This window comes from Cheilinus undulatus, linkage group 1 (assembly GCF_018320785.1).
Source record: "Cheilinus undulatus linkage group 1, ASM1832078v1, whole genome shotgun sequence".
Classification (NCBI taxonomy): domain Eukaryota; kingdom Metazoa; phylum Chordata; class Actinopteri; order Labriformes; family Labridae; genus Cheilinus; species Cheilinus undulatus.
Window position 1 is genome coordinate 35,595,850 of NC_054865.1, and position 24,634 is coordinate 35,620,483.

Below are 24,634 nucleotides of genomic sequence, written 5' to 3' on the forward strand. Positions count from 1 at the left end.
CACAACCATCACTGTGTGGACCTACAGAGGAATCCTCTCCTCACAGATTCAGCTGTAAAAACCTCACATCAACAGTAGATGGAGCCCAACACTTTTTTAAAATACTCAAAAACCCTCAAACATTAGGGAAGTACTATTTTAATCATACATGGCTGCAGGAATGGAAGACACCACAAGAGGGAGACATTGTGGGATACAAAAAATAGTGGGGGTCATCCATTTAAATTTAACCCATGGATTAAGGAACAAGCAAATAAATTCTTTAATCAAAGCGCAACAAATTAAAAAAAATTAAAAGCAAACATTATATAGAGGAGCATCTTCAGAAATTACAAGGTCATTTTTTGCTGTGATTTTGTTCAAAATGTTAAACTTCCATGTATTCTGGATTTATCTGATACTGAGAGAAATATTTCAAGAACTTGTTTTTATCTCGATGGTTATGGCTTACAGCTCATGAAAACAGACAAAAATCCACTATCACAAAATACGAGAATGTTGTGGTAAAGTCCAGTTTCTTATCAGTTATTTTCCCTCACTCTGGTTCACAACCACAATCATGGGGAAGACTGCTGACTTAGCAGTTGTCCAAGAAGACAGTCACTGACACCCTCCACAAAGAGGGTAAGCCACAGAAAGCCACTGCTGAAAGGGTAAGCTATTCTCAGAGGTTTTATCAAAGCACATTCATGGAAAGTTGACTAGGAGGAAAGCGAAAAGTATGGTAAGAAAAGGTGCACAGGCAACATGTGCAAGCTCGGTCTTCAGAGGATCACCAAACAAAGCAGATTCAAGAACTTAAGTGAGCTTCACAAGGACTGGACTGAGGCTGGAGTCAGGGGATCAAGAGCCACCACACAGAGGTCTCCAGGAACTGGGCTACAAGTGTTGTGTTCCTCTATTGTCAAGCCACTCCTGAACCACAGACAACATTATAAGCACCTAACCTGGGCTAATGAGAAAAAGAACTGGACTATTTCTCAGTGGTCCAAAGTAGGGCTGGGATATTGCTTGAAATTTAGATTAAACTGCAATATGGCCTGCTGCAACTTTTTTAATCCCAGAAGGCGCAATACTTCTTTAAACTGAAATGTGTGCCAAAGCACTAGTTTAAAACTTTTTTGCAGCCGAGGTATCATGCACTACCTGTCATGTAAACATACAAGTGTAATCTTTTTAGAATGGTTTACAAAAATTCCTACTTTCCTTATTTTTGTAGAGGTTTTTCTTGATAAAAATAAGAAAATAAAATGATCATTCTCTCTATACAATAATACAGTCCTGTTGTCAGATGAAAGTAATTTTAGTATTATATTTGGAAATTAAGGTCCTACAGTCTGGAGGAATATCAGAGAGGCACAGAATCCAAGGTGCTTGAAGTCCAGTGTTTTCAGTTTTCACAGTCAGTGATGGCTGAGGGTGCCATGTCATCTGTCTGTTTTTTTCCATTGTGCTTTATCAGGTCCAGAGTCAACGCTGTCAGCCATCTACTAGGAGATTTTAGAGCACTTCATGCCTCCATCTGCTGGGAAGTTTAACAGAGATACTGATTTCCTTTTCCAGCAGGGCTTGGTACCTGTCCACAATGAAGCCAAAACTACCAGGTGACCATGGTGTTACTGTGACCAGCCAACTGGTCTGACCTGAACCCCGTAGAGAATTGCTGGGAAATGTCAAGAGGAAGATGAGAGACACCAGAATCAACAATACAGAGGAGGTGAAGGCTGCTATCAAAGCAACCTGGGCTTCATAACACCACTGCAGTGCCACAGACTGATTTACTCCGTGCCATGTCACTTTGATGCAGCAATTCACGCAAAAGGAGCCCTGACCAAGTACTGAGAGCATACATGGAAAAAGAATTCCAGATAGTCAACATTTCTGCATAATAAATCCTTTGTGTGTGTGTGTGTGTGTGTAATATTCTACTATATTGAGCTTTAAGCCATAACCATAAAGACTGAAACATAAAGTCTTCAAATATTTCACTTTGTATAAGATAAATCTAGAATACAAAGAATTTTATCTTTTTTAATTCAACCACAGCAAAAAAACTTTTACTTTTTCATGGTATTCTATTTTTCTAGATGCACCTTTATTTAAAACTGCAGTGTGTAAAACTGAATATCAACATCTAGAAGTGGGTTCTAGGTTGCATTTCTCTGCTGGAAACTGTGGCAACCAGTTGAATTTAATGTGCATCTGTAATGTGAATACAATACAATACAATACAGTAACTTTAGTTATCCTTTTTTCCTTTTATTCCTCTATGTTACCATGGAAACATGTAAAAATCCAAGATGGCGGCATCCATGGAGGGGAACCTCCCTATGTATGAATTAAAGGTTTATTCTGAGTTGTTTTTTTCAAAATAGCTATTTTTGAATTTAGATGACTAAACACTTATTTAGATAGACCGTCTTAGAAATGTTTTGCTTTATTTTACCAAATTTGTTCAGCTAAACGATACTAGGCTAAATATTACACACTGCACCTTTAAAGCCTGACTGAGAGCAGAGATGGGTATCAAATATTGAAACAGCACAGGTGTTATAATCTTTGAGAGGTGGAAGAGGATGTTTCTATATTGGATATTTTAGGCCATTGGACACAGAAAACTGAATGTAAGAGTTTGTCAAACTAAACTACTACCAAGCTTCACAACTGCAATTATTTCAACAAAGACCTTTGTAAATTTCTGTAACTCAAAACAGAAAATTTTCCTGAATATATTGCATCATGTTGTCTTTTTAGACAATTTTACCGTCTGTAGGTCGAGGTCAATCATAATTGCACACCACCGCTTAAACTTTTCCTAATCATATATGTTCAACTTGACTAAAACTTAGATACTGGTTTATTTATATTTCTTATTCCTCACAGCACAAAGCTGACTGTAACTGTCATAACAGTATTTTGAAGGAGAAAAGTAATGATGCGTTTTGGCTGAATGACAACAATCAAACAATTTTAACAGCAAACACCCACTGTCAGTATGAGCATCATGATGATCAGTCTGCCTGATTGAACTTCCACTAAGCTTCATTTTAATCAGGACAGACTTAAGCTTAAAAGATCCATCCATCCCTTTTCTTTACGCCTTCAAGCATCTGGTGGCCAGGTCAAGACCTACAGGGGCCATCCTCAAAGAATGACATATGGGGAGGCTGATCAAGCTGACCTATGAATTACATCTGTGGGCGTAAAAAGTGATCAAGCTTATCAATGACATGTTGACTATCTTTGTTTCAAGAGGTCATTAATGATGTGGAATGTGAAGGAATATTTAACCCTTAGAGCAGCAGTTTCCTTATTGAGTATGTAACATTAACGTCTGGACACAAATGGAATAAATAACGGGATCAATGGTTAAATTAATTTGATCAGAATTAATTTGTATACTCTATTCATAACTTCTGTCTGCCCACTACAGTGGAACCTTTTATCAATTCAGATGTGTCCATCGTGCTAGATGCCATCAGGAGAGCAATTGCTCACTTAAGCCTTTAACTAGAACATCCACTGCAGTCTTTTGGACTCAAACAATGGGCTCTAAATGTCTGTGCAGAAATGATCTGGTCTTAAATATCAGATGTTGTATTAGCTGTCTGCTGCAGTTGAGGAGGAGGGATGTGGTCTGGTGATTACATAATCTTTACTACAGCCAATCAAAGCTAACAAGTTCAAGATTTATTAAGAACAAAACTGATCCAACAGAAGAAGAGTTCTCCTCTGCTGCATTTCTGACTGGATTCCTGGATTTAAAATGTCTATTTCTCTGCTATACAGCTTTAGTGACTGCATGAGCCCTGAAATAAACTCAGTGTGGCCTTCCCTTCTGTATTAGTATGTAAACTATGCCTTAATATGATTACACTTTCTTCAAGGATTGTGTCTGAATTTTCAAGTATAACTTTCTTTCTTTTTCTTAAAACCATTTTAAATGTGTTTATCTTTTGGCACTGTTAAGATAAGATATTCCTAAGATAAGATATTCCTTTATTAGTCCCACAAGGGGAAATACCAAAATTTCCCCTTGTTGTTAATTTGACTGATTAAATTAAAAATATAAATCATTTTAACGTAATAATTCTAATCACCTAACTCATGGTTTAAACAGATTGGAAATTAAAATACATAACCTATGACTTCTATCTTTGTGGAGGATAAAGTGAACATCACATCTCAGAAACCACCAGCATACCAGCACCAGGAACTGTTTTTTCAACCCCCAAATCCCTCCACAGACTCTTCTTCCTGACACATGCCAGTGTTGGTCACGTGAGGGCGCAGCATAACACTCCACAGGAGTTTCCTGAATTTGGCCTCAGAAAAAAAAGTGCACATAGGGACTCATGGACCTCGAAAGCTCCCGTACTTTTTCAGACTGGTCTGAGGTGCAGCGCGCAAACACGCAGAAGAAATGTGTCTGGCCACAGCTGCGTCTTTCTCCCTGCACGTAGATTTAAATCCATCATAAGAGCGACTTTGTCTCATGTCTGGTTAATCTATGGACATTGACGATGGAGTCAGAGGAGAGCAAGATCTCAGTGTGGGTCTGTCGGGAGGAAAAAATCGTTCTCGGACTGTCAAAGCGCACAACCTGCGCGGATGTTGTCAGAGTGCTTCTGGAGGACAAGCACTCTCAGGACGGCCTCTCCACAGTTTCACTCTCCGGATGCTCTCAGGATTACTGCATCGTGGAGAAATGGAGAGGCTTCGAGAGGATTTTACCGAACAAAACCAAGATCTACCGGCTGTGGGTCGCGTGGGGAGAGGAGCAAGAGGACGTGAAGTTTGTGTTGGTAAAAAATGAAGCGTCTCTGGCGAACAGCGGAGCCAGGAGCGCGGAGGCGCGCGTGGTGCCAAGCAAACACGGTCCCTGTGTTACCAAGGGGAGCGCACGCAGCTCCGTGGATGGCATTTCACCCGAGAAACAGCGTCGAATTGTGAGGAAAGCCTTCAGAAAGTTGGAGAAGATGAATAAAAAGAGGGCGCGAGCGGCGCACAGGGACGCGTCCTCTGCGGAAAAGATGGAAACTTTGGTTCATCTCGTGATTTCTCAGGACCACACCATCCGCCAGCAGGTTCAGAGGATTACTGAGCTGGACTCAGAGATCGAGAAGCGCGAGGCAAAGGTGCATTTTGACAGGATGAAGACACATGGAGTGAATTATGTGCAGGATACGTACTTAGAGGATAACGCTGCTTTGGAGCTAGAGGGAGACAAACTGTGTTCAGCTGAGACGCTCTCAAAGTTTGAGGAGTATGTCCGGCAGTGTGAGGAGGTGGTCAAAATACAAGAGGAGCTGTGGGAGCAAGAGAAACTTCTGGACATGATCACACAGCAGATGCAGGAGGAACTGAACCAGCGCTGGATGCAGCGGAGGACAGAGGAGCTGGAGAGCAAAGACGCGGAGCGCGCAGAGGACGCGGCACATGTTCAGTGCACAGAGTCAGAAACAGAGCTGCTGCTGAGAAGAGAGAGGATCAGGACGCAGCTAGACGTCAGTTTATACATCGGTCTGCGCCTCAACACGGATTTGGAAGCTATTAGGAGCGATTTAGAGCTGAACGAGGAGATTTGCGCGGAGAGGGAGAAGGAAATGAGGGATTTGCTGGAGAAAGTCAACACTTTAGACATAGAGGAGGAGAGATGTCAGCATGGGACACATGATGATGAGACGGGGATGATGAGCAATTTGGAGAGGAAGAGTGAGTGGGTGGAGCAGGCCAGGGGTCTGTCAAAAGCTCACAGTGTGAACGACGACGACTCAGACACAGGCTTAAGTTCTCTGCACAGTCAGGACTCAGACAGCCAGCCTGTGTGGGAGTCTCTGGTGTAGAACAAGTCTTTAAACTACAGTCTCAGGGATCATAGTTTTCTGAAATATATGAAATTCACTCTTAGATTTCTGAATAGCGACTTTAAACTGATCCCATCATGTTAATCCCTACATGTTCCTATATATCCTTCTTAATCTGGGTTTAGAGCAACAGTTCTTTTTGGTGGATGAAGTGTTAATCTCCCCAAGAAAGTTGTGGTTTTGACATAAAAATACAACTCAGCTCTGAAGATTGACTTCACTTGTTTCTCTTCTCTTTTTAAAATGACCCAGACAGTAAAGTGATTGACGATGTTAGACGGCAAGATCGAGAGAGTAGGGTCATTACTGTACCAGAATTTAGACTTCAGTATCATAAAAGTCAGAGTAAAAAATGTTGATGCTGGTTCTGGGGTCACTGAACCAAGAAAGTCTTAGGCAGCCAAAATAAGAAAAAACAATATTTTTAATAATGAAAAATTGCAGGCAAACTGTAGAAGTTTTCCTGCAGTTTTTCATGGATTAATTAATCTCCAACTAATCTGTGCTATTAAACAGATGTTGTTTTTAAATTTCCCTATTTTTTATATAATCAAAACAAAGATCATATCATTCTTGAACTTTGGGGAAAAATGAAGTCTCCAAGGATTCTGTGTCATTCAAACACATTTAACCACCAGCATCCAAAACATCAGGACAAGTCTCTGAAGTGTGAACATGTCAGCTTTCACTGTGACCCAGACTGAGTGATAAAGGAAACACAAGTCATAGCACTGACAGTCAAAACAGACAGTTTGGATTAAAGAGCTGATATCCTAGACATAAAGGACCACTCTCTTAGTCATGATTTTTACAGTCAACACAAAGAAAACACTAGTTCATTATTCCCCCTATGATAGCATCTCAATGCAGCATGATTGCTGCTGAACACTGAGGCCCAAAAACTACCCAGGAGTTATAACTGGTCAGTGTTTTTTTTAAGTCTTTCAGAAGTTTAAGAATGACACCACTACCAAAAGCCAGCAGTTAAAAAATGGAAATGAGCTAATAAAGGGAAGTTTATTTCTTTGATGAACACATAGTGTCAGAAAAATGTGTCGGGAAAAATGCCAGCGTGTCAAACATGTATGTATGGGAAAAATACTTCTGTTTGTTCCACTCTTCAGTCCACTTTACAATAAAATATGTTTCACAAAGTATTTGTGGTTTATTTGCTTTTTGACAGATTAAGCTCCATTGATTTGTGAAATCTAATCTATTTTTGCTTTATTATGAATGGTTAAACAGCCAAGAAAAAAGTTGTCTATATGAGTTCTTCCCACTGGTGGGCCACAGAGGTCCTGTAGGTGGACAGGAGAGGTCATTTACAATAACTGAGAATCCTGGGAAAGGCTGGTCTAGATCATTAAAACTGACAGTCAGTGAGTGGTAGTGAAGTGTTAGTGCAGTTTTGTCGACTGAATCTATCCATCCTCAAAAGAATTCTAACAATGCTCTGAAAGCCTGGACAGATTTATAAAAGTGCTATTGGCTCAGGAGGATCATTTTTCATAATGAGGTTGATTAGTGCTGATAAAAGGTGTGTTTTTGATGACCTATATGAATGAATTAGTCCAAATCTGCCCTCCAGCTCTTTTTCCAGTGTCACATAATCTCTGACTCTGACCTTGTGTGACTTTATCTGAAAATGATTCCAAGTTCACCACAACCAGCTATGACACTTTAAATGGTGAGAAATAAGCCCAGTGCTATTAGATCAATATTTGGATGAGCATCATCAGGGAAAAATTGTATTTATATATGCTTTATAGGAAATTCAAACCCTTACTTTACTTCTCTGAGTCTAGTTTATTTTATCTGTGATTTCCTGAAGTACTGGACGTTTTTTTAGATGTAGTCTTTATAGCTTCATTGTTCTCATATTTCTGGTCTTTTACACGAAACTACTCAGCTACATGTGTGAAAGCAAATGGCAGAATATTTCACCCAGATTTTATTGGGACCTTTTCCTGTCAGCTTCCTGTTTCTCCACATTGAAGTGATGATGAGCTGATGTGAGAATGCAGCAGGAAATACTCAAACATTCACAGAGAGAAAGTTGGAGGGGTTGATGAACATGCAACTCATGCGATCTCAGTGCGTGCAGTTTCACTCTGTTCAGCGTGTTTGTTTTCACACTCTTGTTGACATAATGGATGCATCCAATTACACAGTGTGACTGTGCTGCTTTTAGGAATGCCACAGTCACTTCTGTTTGCCACATTCTGCCTCTTGTCCAATAGATATGAAGGTCAGACTGTATGTAAACAAGCATGCACTTCTAGTCTCTGTCTTAGTCTGTACTGCAAACTATCTACCAAACTTTGCAACCATGTGAGACCATGGGATCCAAAAATACCAGTGCAAATCAGCCTCAGTGCAAAAAATAATTTAATTCATAAACTTTAGCTGGCACTAATAGCTAAGTGCAGTCAGAGTGAAAAAATTATCTGCTGAGAGCTGCCGATAACTGCGCTGCAGTATGCAGAGATGCTGCACACACCGACACACTGTGCAGTGATTAATTCCACCTGAGTATGACTTAAAAATAAAGATCTGAGAATTTATTCTAAAGAGAATTAAACTAAAAGTTTTACTGTCACCATCCATCATGCTTATTTTAAATAATTCTGATCTTAAACAAGGCCTGAAAAATCATTTCATTAATGAGAACATGGTTCAAGCAGTTTTATTGATCAGTGAATAACAGTAATTTGATCTGATGTTATTGTGTTGGAAGTCTACATGTTTTGATACCATGTTAGTGTTTCACATCTTATTTATTAACCCTATGATATTTGTTGACACAGACAGGAGGAAGCAAGGAAAGCTTTCACTGAGCCCTACAGAGGACTGAGAAGTCTTCCATTGACTACGTGACTAATAAACACCAGGCGGTGCTGATTGGGAGGGACATGTTTAATTTAGCTCCAGTCCAACTCAATGTTTCGTTTTGTAACTTTCGCTTACATAACATCTCTGTTGACTTGTAGCGCAGGATGGTGTTTTGACACTTAAGCCTGACTTTTTCTGTGTAGCTTTGCAGACAGCAGCTCTGTCATCTTGGATTACTCAGGTCATTGTTGCTGTGCCAGTAATGCCTCTGCTTTCACTCATTTTTTTCAGTGGATACAAACGTCAGCCATAGTAAAGCTAATGCAGCATAGCTCAAGAAGCAATGCTGCTAACAGGCAGCAAAGCACACCCCAGCTGGTGTCTCATTGTGTTGGTTGCTTGCGCCGAAAATAATGATTTGCACCATTCTGCAATCGTGAATACAAGCATACATGTTGCAGAGCCTTTAGGATTAATAAACTAAGTTTTTACATCATGGTAACAAGTGACACTGTATAATAGCCTCATCCCTACTGCCGACTTCATTCACATGTGTGGACACAGTCTGGAGTCATTACAAATGGTAGGGTTGAAAATTTTTCTTTTTCTTTATGATGTCTTTGCTTGCTCCAGAGAGAAAACTTTGACTTTATGGGTTAAAAAAGTGAATTGTCATGCAAGGTGCTTAAATTTAGTAAAATCAATATTTTCATTCATTTAGATAAATGCAGCTTTTTTTTTTTTTTAATTTCTTGTATAAATATTTAAATTTGTGGATGCAAGTAGTAATTGTCAGAAATCCATCAGACAGGAGTGAGTTTAAGAAGACTGTCCTACACAGGGCTCTAATTGGATCTTGCGTATCCAGGAAGATTTTAATGAATTCAGATTTTTTTCTACAACAGAAGTTAAGGTGGAGGATGCATGCTGCTAGTGTGTGTTATAAAGCGCTATAGGAAACACTGATCTGATAGTATGTCAAAAACTGCAATAGAATGAGATTTGTCTGTTGCTGCACTTGAGCGATGCATCTTTTTACATGCATTGAAGGCAAGAAAAATAATTCATAATTAAATATTTTTTTCAGTCAGATTATTTTGCACAGAGAACATTTTTGCAGCAATTACGTTTATGCATCACTGGTCATTAACAGAAAATCTGTATAATTGTATTAAATTCTAAACAAGATGTTGGGAAAGTAATCTCCTTCAAATCTTAAGTCTGCAATCTTTTTAACACCGACATCTCAGAGACATGTATGGCACAAATGAATACATCACTGTATTCCAGGAGTTGGATTCCTATATAATAGCTGTATTGAATTAACCTAAACCACAGACAGGATAAAAAAAACCACAGGAAGAATAATGAAGAGGGAAGTGGTTTCTCAGCAGATATAGTGACTGACATGACACTAAAGAAAAGCTTACATAACCGTCATATATGTGTGAAAATGTCAGGATCATTCGATCCCAGCGTACTTAGTAGCACCCTGATGAAGGTTTTGTGACATCTCAGATTACAATAACATTTTCTTTGAGCTCCTCAGAGGAATTAGGTGGGTTCTTATAATCTATGATGTGCCGTAAATCAGACTTTAGTTTATAGTTCCTGTTTCATAGTACTGGCATAAGAAAACAAAGAGCTGCTGTTTCAAAGTTTAAACAAGGACACATAATGCTAAGAAAGAACATTTAACCTAGCTAAGAGAATAAGCATTTTTAAAAGCTGCTGCTAAAATTTCTGAAATTTAATATTATTAATATCAAGGTGTTTATGTAATGACTGATAGCACATTTTTCTCATACTTTAAATTTTGTTAATGTGTTTTGCTTTTAAATATCTCAGTGCTATAATGTCTGATGCTCTAGCACGCTGCACTGGTGAAATTATTTGTACAAGTCTTTAATAAACAGAGACAAACAGCAGCTGCAGTATTTAGTGCAGTATTCAACAACCTTCAGTTACTGGTGGAAAACTGAAAAGAAAAATGGCAATTTTCTCAGTTTTGGACAGCTAAACTGGGGTTAAAAAAACTGCTTGTTAAAATGAATCGTCTTGCCTGAACTTGATTCTGTAAACTACCATTTACGGCTGTAATCTGCAAACTAAAATCAGAGGTAGAAAAAAATCAAGATGTAGAAGGTACTTTAACCATCTTATCCTCAGGGGAAATCAAGACAGTTCCTGAGGATCTGGTTCTATTTCAAAGGTTTTCCAAGTATTTCCTAAATATCATAAGGCACATGATTATTTTCAACCAAGACAAAAACCCTTAAATGAAAACACAAAGACCTAAAGCTCAAACTGTAGCTCACCAACAGACGTAAACAAACTAAAGGCCACCTTAAGTGTCTTTGTTCTCTGAATTTAGGGCAGCATCATTACCATACAAGGGGAAGTACTGTATTACATCTTTGTGAATGGCAGCCTTCCTGCCCCGAACACCCTCTCTCATATGTCTCTTTCATTTGTTCCATAGAGGAACATAAATTAGCCTGACCTGAAAGAATAAACCCCTTTTCTCACATGTGACAAGTGCAAATGTAAATCCACGCACATTATTCTCAGAGGAAAACACGAGCACATTCCTCACCTTTTGTTTCAGAGGTGGAGTCTGTGTCGAGTGTTTCCCACATGGCTGAATAGTGCAGCATAAATGTCAAGTTTGGATTACGTGGAGTGTCCCAAGAACTCTACAGCCACTTGAGAGGAAATTCAGGAATCTGAAGTGTCCTTCTCTGACGTTCTTCACTATGCTGGTTTTATTAAAGAGACAAAAGGTTTGGAGGAATGTCACTCGTAGTTTGGGCTTTTCTCTCTAATATGCAGTCAGTGTTTCCTGCTGCCTGTCTGATAACCTCAATGTCTCCATCATCACATCTTAAATTCAACATACTGTCTCATTATTTCTGGGCTCATACAGAAACATGCACAACTCACATCCCTGTGCATGCAAACAAAACATGCCAGAGCATAACAAAGACGATGTCACAGTCTTTGTTCAGGGGTCATGGCAGGGTTCAAAGGTCACACTATCAGAGGTCAAAGTTTCTGTAGTGTTGCTGCCACCTGACTCTCTCTACTGGGGGGGAGGTCATGAAGGTAACCAGTGGGAGAGCAGGAGCCAATAAAGGAAGCACGCTTTAAGCTGCAGGGCCCCCAAACTCTGGCTCTACACAGACCTAGCAGAGGGTTTTAATTAGGTGTTGCATGAGTATTAGGGGACCAGAGGTCACTGGACTGCCACTTAATCATCAGGGACGTCAGCAAATGGCATAAAGAGCTGGGATTCCATTTTTCAGGCATCAACTCTGTTTACATAAATTGTGATTATCAACTTCATCAAGGGCAAAAGGTCCATCAGTTAGGCCTATGTCTCTGCAAACAGCAGTACAATACAAGTTAACTTTCCAGTTAATAACTTAGAGCTCTTTCACTTCATTTACCATGAGAGTGTGGTAAATGAAGTGGGTGATTAAAGTGAACCTTGAGAAGCTGAAAAAGATTATACGTCACATTAGTGAGTCCCTGCTGAGGCCAGACTTCATCTTGGCCTTTGAGGACACCAATCAGCAGTAGAGGGCAAAACAACCAGAGCTGCTGAAGGACTGCCAGTGGGATAGTTGGATGACAGTTTGCATACTTGACAAGGTGGAGAGTTTGCTATTTGCTCAGTTTTGCAGGTGATAAACTTGCTGTTTTACCTTGCGTTTACTTATGTGTCTGACTGCGTCATGAGCATTCTTGTAAATATACTTGCCTGTATTGGAGGGCACCACTAGAGGGCATAGCAGAGAGCTCAGGCCATCAACAACTACCTAATGTGTGGGATGCATAGTATATAGTATATATTGCCAAGCCTGTATGTGGTGCTGTATTGCTGCCACGGAAATGCACCAAAAGAGAGAAGAAGATTACAGCAAAAGGCCACAAACTTTCTCCTAGTTGCCCTTCTGGTTGTTCTCAGTGTTGGATTTAAAAACATCTGGTGTATGCTGTTCTCTGTGGTGGTAAAGGAGCATCAGATTTTGCTGTAAAAGCCACAAAAAGCTCAGTAGCTTATGCAACACAACCACAACCCTGTAACACGCCATTGTTGTTTTGGTTCGACTGCGCATGTGGCTACATTATGTATGACATAATCGCTTCAAGAAAGATGCTGTTGGCTGTCAACACGGAGATGAAACAGTAAGCGTTTACAGATTTGTTCACTCTGGGACCCGGTTTCAAAAAGTAGCGTATACAGCCTCCCAAAACACAGTTTTCGTTTGGATGAAATGCCGATACAACTAAAAACTTTTGCGTATACTCCTGAATTCATCTCCGTGTTGACGGAGCCGGAGTTAAAGCCTTCCTGACAGAATCCTTAGTAACAAACATGATTGATGTTTGTAATTCCAGGTTGGACTGCCCATGACAGAAAACTCACAGCAGCCAGTGAGAGTGAGTGTCCCCAAACCGATGCTTCATACTTCAGCAGCTCACAAACAAGCACAACTACACCATTTGGAGGATTATAATGCTGAAAACTGGTTAAATTGTACTTATTTCTCTGAAGGTTTTCAAAATTTGTTACAATTTGAAAATCTTCTTGAGTGAAGCCATCCTAACTAGAATAGCCTTCTGTGAAAACATGGAGGTGACAGAGGAGGTGCAAACATCATCTTGGATGAAGCTTAATCAATACCTTGTTGAGTCAGTTTATTATACTGATGTCAGCTATGACTATGTGCTATTTAAAATGGGTATGTAAAATGAACACAAATATTGTACAATATCCTTAATCAAAAAACAAAACAAAATCACTGTTACAGTTCTAACAGTCTGCTCTACTATTACATTAGGCATAACAAGACACTGTTTATATTAAACATATAAATAATCACTGCAGGGATACAGTAATACTGTGTGTGTTAACCCATACTCTAGTGTTGAATGTTGTGTATCTGTGATAATATAAACATATGTAGTAAGGTTGGTGATTGTTTGAAATACCTGATCCATACAACCACATTCTCTTTCATGTTTACACTGAACAGGTCAGCCTCAGACACAATTCAAACAATGAAAGAATAATAATCTAAGAAAATGTATGTCTATGTTGTGTTTGCTGTGTATGACTGCTCTTTGTCTGAAACTCTGTAAATTGCTGCTGTCTTGGCGAGGTCACTCTTGAAAAAGACATTTTTTAATCTTAATGATTTTTTTTTCTGGTTAAATGAAGGTTAAATAAAAAATATAAATATCTTTCCTGATGTGACTCATCAGTCTCTGAGATTGCCAGAAATTTTGTAGGAACAAAAATGAGCCTGGTACAGTTAAATATGTCAACACTAATTCAAACTACATCAAACTGTTGTGTTCAAGTCAAATTAATTAAACTGAAATCTAAGATTTCTCCTGTGGTCGAAGAAAATTCCTCACCTGAAAAATGAACCTTTCCTAATGGCACAACCTGCCAGAGTTGGCTAATCCCTGGAATGTGTCACTTTGTGTTCCTGAGCCTTTTGTTCGGCCTCAGAGAGTGATCTGCCATGAAGTCACTAATGAAGGTATTGACTCCAGAGCCAGGACTTCAATACCGGCGCTGAGGTGCGAGTTGCTCAGAGAGCACTTGGCCTGCTGCTAACTGACTGAGGCAGCCAGTGTGTGCTCATTAAACCTCATTGTGCCGGTGGCAGGTGTGTTAATCCTGTAAGGCCGAGTGCTGACCCCTGGACCTCGCCTGTGGGATACTGTACAACCTCTCTCTGAGCATTTCAAGGCCTGTCACCTCTTGTAGGAGCAGATGTAGCCCAGATCTGTCACCAACAGGCTCTTTACCCTCCAATAACCCTCTTAACAGGAGCTAAATCACAACCAATGGAAGACAAGCTAATGCTACTATTTAATTACCAAACGACATGGAGTTATATCCTCAGTGACATTGTATATATTCAAGAGAATTTAGAAGTTATTTGTTTTCATAGGGAATCAGCTGTTTTTGGGATAATTGGCATTTATGAAAGTTACTCCAGGAAGATATCGCCATGATTCATCCCACAGGCACAAAGACACCATCTCAACTCTATACAGTAGAATATCAGACATTTTGAGGCTTTTTAAACCAAGACAAATTACACTCAAATATTTTGCTTTACTTGTAGAGGCCACTGAAGAGGCCACATTTCTCAGAGAGTGATAAGACATCAGGTTAATTGGTGTGTCTGAATTAATTTAATTGCACAGCACATGCTGTGAAATAATCATGGAACATTATGAGACGAAGATGTTTTAAAGCTAAATGCAAAACCGGAACTACCAAGTAACTACGGCACTGCCACAGGCGCGCACTGTGTCACTCCGCCCAGTGGTTTACTCGGGAAGTAGTCCCAAGTATTTGCTTCATGTGACGTAATGTTACATAATTAAACATTATTATTTCATAGCGTGGCGAGGTCACAACTTGTCCACGAGAGCGTTTTGGAGTTGTTGGATTGTGTATTTGATGAGTTTGATGAGGGAAAGCAAAAAATACCGTCTGCTTCCATAGCTTTAGCTGCGCAGCTGGTATATCAATCCTCCCAGATCTTTAGTTGCGCCAACAACTAAAGGAAACAAACCTATTACTAAGACTATAGGAATTACGGCAATGGGCAAATTTGCCAAAATGTTGAAGTATCCCTTTAAGCTTGAGGTGATCAGAGCATTCCTAAAAAAGGTAGAGCATCTAGGGTTTTTTGCAGCATACAAAGCAATAACTGCCAAAAGGAAAACTGTGAAAAGATGTCTGCATACTGCTTTAAAGTAGCCTCAATCTTTTCTTTCTAAAGCAATGTCTATTAAGATGCCACTCCCATGATCACAGAAAAGAAAGCAGTTACAGTAGAAAGTGTAATACAGCAGCACATTGGCTCTGTTATCTTCCTAAACAACACTCAGACATGCTCTCATCATGCAGAACAGAAGATTTCATGGGTGTGCTGGATGTATCAGTTGCAGAAACTCATGAAGACGTCTGGGTGTTTCTGAAATCCTCTAAGTTCTCTTCTTCTCTATAAAAGTGAACGGATTCCGCTTCAGGCAATTATCACAAGATCTTTTTTCCACAACAATTGCTGTAACCCTCTCTCTTCATCACCTTATGGGAGAGTTCGACTTCTCAAACAATAGTGATGGATTGTGTTGCAGTATTTGTGTGGGTCACGCCATCCCTCCTTTTCAAACATACACACTGTGTACAGTGGGAACTACAATACAGTCTGTTCAATGCAAAGAGTACTGAATATGACGGGAGCAGCTGTTGGTGTTTAGATTTCAGATTAACCTAAAAAGAAGATATTTGCTCATTTGTGCATTCTATTAATATGGTTTTGACATTACACACCCTGAGCAGACTGCATTGCCTCTGTGCAGACCTCTTTGTCTCACTGGTCTTTAAGATGTTTTTTTCTTTTTTTTTGCATTTAGTCCTCCTGTCCAGATGCTTGCTTGTGATGTTCATCCCTTTGGATATAGATGCTCTGACTGCTAAAGGATTATAAAAAAAGAGGATAAAGTGTATTTGAAAAGATAATAAAGATCTGTGTATTGCGATGAGAACATTTACATTCTAACTCCGTTAAATATGTGACCACTGCAGCCACTAAATGCATGAAATAGACATTTTTTTCAGACAGGCACTTTGCTTTGTCTTTAAATGAGAAACGTATCAAATATTGCATTATTATTTATGTCTGACTTGTATTTAGCTTTAGTTGGATGAGGAAGCCATTTTTTGTCAGTGATTTTGTGATCATGTAGATTAATGTTCACAAAAACCCAGAGTGCATCCTATTAATCACTACTTTGAAAATCAAAGTTAATTAGGATGATTTTAGCTTTTGTGTAAAAAGAAAGTCTGTGTTTGATCATCTTCTTTTAAAAGAAACCAAATCTTGTCAGTTGTTGGACAAAACATGACATTACAGAGTCAGTGTTGAACATGAACTAAACTTGTTGTAAGGCTTGAAAAATCATTACTGTCATTATATTTAAGACACTTTCAGCTCGCTCATTGCTGATACTATCCGCTTATCTTTAAGTCCAGCATCACTATTGACAAACTGCAGGACTCATCTGTGGATAATCAATGAATTTACTTTGCTCAGTGAAGACAAAGAGCATTTAATTGTTTGGAAAATAAGGCAGAATACATACAGGTATATTTGATAAAAGTATCTTTCTTTATTTCTTTTTAAAATCACAGCTTTGTTTAAAGTGAAAGCATGATATTAACTAGAAAAGCACTCAGAGAGAATCTAATTCACCAATTACTCCTTCCCCGGTGGGGTGGAGTCATGGTGAAGCAAAGCATTGGCTTCACTACGTGTGGACTGTCATGGCGGAAGCATTGCCTGCCTAGCCAACAGATGCACTGACAGTCTCACCTATGGTCTCACCAAACGACTGAAAGTCATGGCAGAGGGTGAATAGTCCACTATTCCTCCCAGCATTGTGAGTATTCTTGCTACAATTCGCTGTCTTTCTCTCTGCTAAGCTCCGACACGTCTCCTTGACCACGCATGCGTCTTTCAAACTCTATAAACTCCAAAACTTGCTTCCTCAGCCATAACGGGTGGAGTGTTTTGATCTGTGAACGATCTCATACGGCGGTTATATACAGATAAAGACGTAGATGTAGTTGGCAAACTAAGGGGAGAGATCAGTCCTGCAGTAGCGTCTGTCTGAAATATATCCACACAGCAGAGAGAGGAGAAGATATCCTCTTTCCCTCAACCGTGAAACTTTAAGCCACGGCTGCTACTTAGTTAGCTTGCAGCTAACTTGTTGAGGATGCTCCCTGGGGCGGAAACTGTCAACGGGCGTGCGGGGGCAATTTCAAAATAAAGGCGTAGCTTGAAGCATCCATTTAGATTGATGTTTTGACTTTCCATCAATCTGATTGGATCATCAATCAACCAATCGATATATCGATATACATCGATGAATCGTTACACCCCTAGCAGCCAATGGGAAAGATTGGGTCATTAGGGATTTAAAAGCTTAAAATATGAAAAACATACTGTTAAACGTCTACTGAGAGCCAATGGTGAGTTATATAAACATATAATAATAGGACATTTATGAAAAAAAATACTAGCATCGTAACAAAATAAAATAAATAAAATTATAGATGTGCATGAGGGTGTGTTCAGGCTCCCTCTGTCAAACTGGATGACCAGTCAGATCTTGTGATAGGGCTATGATTGAGATTAGGGCTGAACGATTTGGGAAAACAATCTAATTGTGATTTTTTTCCCCAATATCGCGATTGGGATTTGATATGCGGTTATTAATCAAGTTCCTCATCTTATGTATTTTCCAACCAACAAGAGCAATAGATCATTTATATATTATAACAACACAATACAAGATTAAACAAGGGCTGAACAATTTTGAAAAAATATCTAATTGTGATGATTTTGACTCATATTGCAAACTGGATAGGAATTATTGTATTGAAGGGAATGATCACTTTATGTCATCCTCATATTTAATCAGAAAATAGGATTTTTTCTGTAGACTATTCAAAAAATGGGTCTTGAATGTTTGCATGATATGTTACGCATAAAATCTCTACTACAAAAAAAGTTCTAAACTGTTTGTTTCCCCCCTCAAATTTCGGGTTAAAGAAATCTTGCAACTTCTGCAATTTGAACATTACAGCAGGCCATTTTGCGATTTAATCTAATTTTTGATTAATTGCCCAGCCCTACTGGAGATTTCATAAACCAACATCACATATCTTATGTGTGTTGGATCTTATCACTTGAATGTGGTTACTAAGTTAATGAATGTGTGAAAAAGCTCCTAGCAGGCAGACAGACTTCTGCTCCTGCGATCGTTAGCTTAAAGTCATTAAGAACACACTCCTTTCACTTTGCCTTTTGGCTTGTTGTGATGGCTGCACGTGCAGCGTGATCTGTGCTAGTATTGTTCAGCTTCACTGACATGATTAAACAAATCATAGATGGCAGGACAAAAATCAAACATGCTAGACCTTCTGTTGGGATGCTGCAAGGTGTGTCAGATGTGTTCTTGATTGCCATATATACATATATACATATATTTATACTTTAAAGTGTAATTTCCTTTCAACACTTTCCTTTTTCGACATAATGTGACTTGTAGAGGATGAAATCAGACCAACAAAAAATATCTAAATCTCTCTTGTACTCACTCTTCCTCCACACATCTGCAGATGTAACTGAAATATCCCCATTTGACTGTCATCCTCAAGGTCACTTGGAAAATAACTACAGAGAAGCTGATCAAAGAAACAAATATTAGATGTCAAGACTTTAAAGCTAGGATCTCTGATGATATCTAACCATGCATACAGATTTGTATTCTTTGTTATAACATTGAAATAAAAATGCATCCATTTCCTTATAGGATCACATTCAGAAATTAAAATTCCAATAAAATGTAAAATGGGTCATAATCTAAGACTGCTGCTTTAAAGACACCTTCTGAAGAACAATAGAAGACTGCTGCTCTTTCAAGGAAATACAACATTCTCAGAGTCCAAACAAGGAATTTCTGTCAGATCAAAATGTGCAGGCAGGAGAGCACTCTTAACACTCAAGTGCCAATCTCCCAAATATAATGAAAGGTGCTGCATACTATCAGGTGAAAAGGATTGTTGTCAAGGTAACCAGCCATCTGGACATCTGTGGGAGCCCACTAAACTAGACCTAGAGGAGAAACTTGAGAAAAATTGAATTAATTTCACCTTTTTATCCTCCTTATGTTGTACTGTTCAAATTGCAGAGGGTTTCATTGTTTTGGGATGGGCATTCATCTAATCTACTGTGAGTGTAGCGTAAAATCTCACTGTAATTGGGCCTTAGGGCAATTATAGCAAGACTTCTTATTGGAGACAAAGAAGAAGAAGGGTGTTGCAGCCCTGGCATATTTCAGCATATGCATGGTCAGCTGTTAAATTATTCAGGGTTTACAGAAAATCTGACTTCAAATCTAATACGTTTCCAGACCTTTTCGAGACCCTCCTGATATATCTTAAGACCCAGTTACACTGGTGACACAGATACATGCATGCTTTGTGCAGATTGTCCGATAAAAACAAAACAACAGTCAAGAAAATGCAGATTTGTTACTGCAGTATGCAAATAAAGCTTTCTTTGAGATGGTGGAGTTAACATTAACAGACTCTATGCTTCCATAACACTTGACTGCAAATCTGCTTTTAATTTGCAAAATCCTGTATTGCAAGTATGGGTCCCAGCCTCAGTGCCAACACCTTCTCCTCCAACCACTTCTCAAAAGCTTGCATTCACCCATAACTTACATGCATTGGATCACATAGTTAAGTTGCTAGCTAGAGACACAGCAGAGCTTCAGGGACGCACTAATAGCCCAACAGGCCAGAACACAAACAACCGTCCAGACTTAGGTCGAATCTGGTCTTCTATGAGAATCTCACTTGTGGTTAAAAGTAAATGTGGGCTAAAAAAAAAGCAGATGAACAACCTATTTTGACAAATAGAAAAATGAAAACAGCTACAAAATTTCAGACCTTATGTTCCAGTATCCAAGACACTTTAATCCCTACATTTTACTAAATTGATTTATCAACTTTTTAAGACTCTGCATAGGCTAACTCTTGTTATTTTGAAAATAAATGTCTTTTTCATGTCAGATAGTTCATCAGAGAAACAAAGTATGATTAGGTAGCCTAAATGTTATTTTGGTACCTATGGTCTAATGTTTTAACTGTCATCTATGTCAAAACATAAAAACACAATCAAGGTTAATCTTCAGAGCACTTTAGCTATAGTTGAGACAACCTAAGCTAAAAAAAAAAAACTGAAATTAACTTGAAGCATACACAAGCACAGATTCAAACAAGCAACTAGTAGACCCAATTCAGCATACCCAAAGGCAAACATGGGTCCGTTTCACACTTCTCAGAGCTATTCATGTAAGCAGCAGTTAAACCAGATATGCCTAGATCCTACAGCAACCAGGTTAAGTTAAAACACGATTCAATCGGGGATATCTCTACATACTATCATTAGCAACAAACCAAACTCACCTCCACTGAAGTTAAGACCACTTCCTTCGTCTTCACAAAGGTGAACAGGTCCTCAACGATGAAGCGTTTTGGTGTCATCTCCTCCCTACCTTTTTGCTAGCTAACGGCCACTCCGTGAAAACACTGTTAGCCTTTGTGTATTAAAATATGAAATATATTTCATAAAGCTGTTGTTTCTGCGTCGGTTCATCTCCAGAGTCTCAAGCTAGTAACTCGACAGCCGTTTGAGAATTAATTATTAATTTAATTAGTAACACCTGGTTTCACCCTCGCCTGTATGGCAACAGACGGTGACCGGAAGTAGGCCTACAGATTTTTTATTTTTAAACACATAAACAAGTCAAACACGTCAACAATGCTACAGCGTTTAAATATCTGCTGAAATTAAAAGTCAATGTCTTAATATAAATGAACTAAAAACTCTTAAAGATTCAATTTGTGATAAAATGCCAATTTAAAATTTCTTTGTTTTCAGGGATAAAAGCTCTAATATTTCAAATTCATTCAACAACAACTTGAATTTAAATGATCCTACACAACTTTTATGGGCCCAATTTAAAAATGACCAAAAATGGAATAAAATAAACATGATTTGATAGTATCTAACAAAAGCATTAAAGATGTATTTAAACCATTGTCAAAATACTTGTCAACAGCCAAAGTTTCCAGGCCTACATAACACACAATAGCAAATCACTTTAAGTCAGTGGTTCTCAAATGGTGGATTGGGACCCAAAAGTGGGTTGCGGAGCAGTTTTCAGTGGGTCGCGGCTAGGTGTCTGAAAAAAAATGGTGGCAAACTTCCTGAAGTCCTTATTGGACATGCGTGATACCTTTGTTACTGTGAAATTGAGTAAATTTAAATGTTTGATCAAAATTTCAACTAATTTATCTCCTCTTCTTGCAATAAATGGTTAATTTTCCCGTTAAGATGAAGTAATTTCACATGTTTGGAAAGTTGGCAAAAATGTACTCATAATGATGGGGAAAAAGGGTATAAAATGTGTCATTTTTGTCCCTTTTCTTTCTTTCTTTTTTTATATCAGGTGTTTTGATCCAGTGATGTTCCAAACTGCCATTAACTAAACATGGATTGTTGAACTCTTTTTGGAAACTTGGGTCGCGATCTGTCATAAGACAGACTGGTGGGTCTTGAGGCAGGACCAACTGAGAACCACTGCTTTAAGTCCCGATGGCACAACTGGAGAAGACTGGAGTAAGAAGAATAAAATACACATAATATATTTAGTTGAGTAAATTTATATGATTTATTTTCATAATGCCAAACTCATTTTAATCTTTTTTAATCAAGATGACAACATAAATTGATCCAGCATAAATTTGACTGAGTACAGATTTGACTGGCTTGCTCAAACATGTGATACCCTCCTCTTTTGTAGCCTGACAAGCCAGATAAACTGTTTCATATATACTGCATGGATATAGTCCACATTCATCTGGAAAGGCTCCCATAGAAAGCATTTGGGAAGGGACGGTCTGGGCTTTTCAAAAAATGCTCAGAAGGTAAAAAGGAGGTATGTTCTGTCTCATTCATGACAGGCCAATCAGAGCAGCAAGAGAAAACTAGAAAAGCACTTGGAGAGCGCAGACCTCCGCCATTAGCCCTATCTCCCAATAGTGAAGAATCCTTTAAAAAATTCCTGGTTCCAGACGGTGATCCGGATCACTCTCAAAATCAAACCACTTTTTCCTTAGGCCATTTGTGACATTTCCTGAAAATTTCATCAAAATCCGTCCATAACTTTTTGAGTTATGTTGCTAACAAACAAACAAACAAACTTACAAACTAACAAACCCTGCCAATCACATAACCTCCTTGGCAGAGGTAATGAGTTTGTGTGCATGTGCAACTCCTGGGCTGTTAGGCTACCGCTGTCGTAGTTGTGAATGGTGAAGGTCCTCAGTGAATAAAATTCAACCTTTATTCTGCCCTGTAAGGGGTCCCAAAAGTTTGAGAACCCCTGTTCTAACTAAACTCAGCCTGTAGCTTTGGCCTTGTTCACCTAAAATGATGCTGATTGGTTCAAACAGCGTTCCACGTTGTAGATTGAAGCTTTTTATGATGGATTTGCCTGATGACTGACATGGAGTCTTGCAAATCCACTGCTTTGCAAGGTTCCTTCTTTTGTGGCTGCACAGTAATTTTTTCACTTTAAGTGTACCCTAACTATGCATCACACAATCAGATTTCTCCAGTGAACAGAACCTTGGTAAACAGGTAAGACACTGTATGAATCAAACTAGTAAGATATAAGGATTCTCAACAAATGTATAATGATTTTGATCAGATACAGATTATGTATTTATTTAAAGCTCTATATTGAGCCACCCAATGCCTTCACTGAAAAACGTAAGCAGTTTGAATGCATGGAGTGCATGAAGATGGTGTAATAGGGAAGTGAAGAACACATTTAGCTCCAAGCAAACACATTTAGTCATAAGCTTTGGTTTTGACTAGTTTTTGATCAGATAACATTTATGACTTGATCTCCTCTATTCAGCAGCCACAACAATTTTAACAGTGTGAAAACACACAGACATTGAACCACAATAGCAGTTTAGTCATCATCAGATCACCAATGAAAAATATCTGTAAAGACACCTAAACACTGCCACAAGAGTTTTGCCTACTCGTCTTGTTGTCTTGTGACTCACTCCTGATGAATGATGTGGTTACTCTGGGGTTCATGATAACAATGAAGAAGATTTTCAGGGCTAGACTGAGGTTTCACTCCAAAGGAATACTGGAGAATCGTGAGTTTGAAAGTTCAGACAAAAAAGCAAAAGCAAATACTTTTAGTTAAGAATACAGAGCACACACAGTAGCTTTAGTAGAGCGAACAAACAACCTTCCTCCACAGTTTTGTGTGCAAAAGGATCCAGACACACAAAATGCATATCATGAATACAATACTGTTTAAAACTCTAACATGATAATCACATTAACAGGATTATATTCCACTGAAAAGTATCAGCCCATTAGCACATTTAGTCTCAGATTACATTTGTCTCACTTAGACATTTAACCTTTTGTGTTGTTTCTGCATCTCTGGTTTCAGATTGAAGTGCTTTATTTTTCTTTCACTCCTTTTTTAGGCAAGCATACAAACAGCCTCTGGACATATTTTGGTTGAAATGGGCAGACAGGAACGTTGTATATATTAACAAGAGCTTGCAATGTTGCAAGATTCCTTGTTTGGACCTCAGGATACTAAAGATTAAACACAATCTGAAGAACCTAATGCAGTGTAAAGATGTTCCTCTGTTTAGAAGATATCTAAAACACGGAGAGATTGATATTCTTTCTGTACAAACATAAGAACTAGGAGAAACACTATACATAACACTGATATAATGTGATTACTGAGAAGACTTTATTTGAGGAGTCGGCATCAGTGCAGGCTGCACATTCCAAAGTTTAATATAACTTCCTAATGTGGGCACTGATATTTTATCCTACAAAGAGAGCAGATGGTTGGATTAGGTTGAAGATAAATAAGGTGTAATGTTGCATGTTAAAAACTCTCAGCCTGAATTTTAATTAGATTATGAGACAACCAGCTGTCAGAAAGAGGGGAAACTAAAGAAAAGCTAAATAATTGTCTCTCAGTGCACTTTCTAGCAGCTTCCATGTCCCTTAGGTTCCCTCTATGGTGTGGACGGCATGCTCCTATGGACTTGACTAACTCTAACAACTACAAATAAACTTAGCACAAAAGTAAGGAAATTTGTGTTTGGTAGATTATTTCCTTTTTGTAACAATGTTTCTTGGCAATCTTATACTGTTGGAAAGCCTGTTTATTACCCTTTTAAATGGCGTCACATTTGTAAG

At 38.7% G+C, this 24,634-nt stretch overlaps 1 protein-coding gene and 1 long non-coding RNA gene across 2 annotated transcripts in view; one reads left to right on the top strand and one right to left on the bottom strand.

The window, feature by feature from the left end:
• LOC121517200 overlaps positions 1-21,002 on the bottom strand; it is a 35,500-nt gene extending 14,498 nt beyond the window's left edge. Inside the window, exon 1 of the long non-coding RNA XR_005992541.1 lies at positions 20,782-21,002. This is a non-coding gene — a long non-coding RNA (uncharacterized LOC121517200). The remainder of the gene's footprint in view (positions 1-20,781) is intronic.
• Positions 4,443-5,994, top strand: rassf10b (Ras association domain family member 10b). Its single transcript, XM_041798694.1, has one exon. The coding sequence runs from the start codon at positions 4,524-4,526 to the stop codon at positions 5,844-5,846; it is 1,323 nt and encodes a 440-aa protein (XP_041654628.1). The 5' UTR covers positions 4,443-4,523; the 3' UTR covers positions 5,847-5,994.
• Positions 21,003-24,634: the final 3,632 nt, after the last annotated feature.

Coding starts and splice junctions, on each gene's coding strand:
- rassf10b (XM_041798694.1), top strand. CDS start 4,524: ATGGAGTCAGAGGAGAGCAAGATCTCAGTGTGGGTCTGTCGGGAGGAA.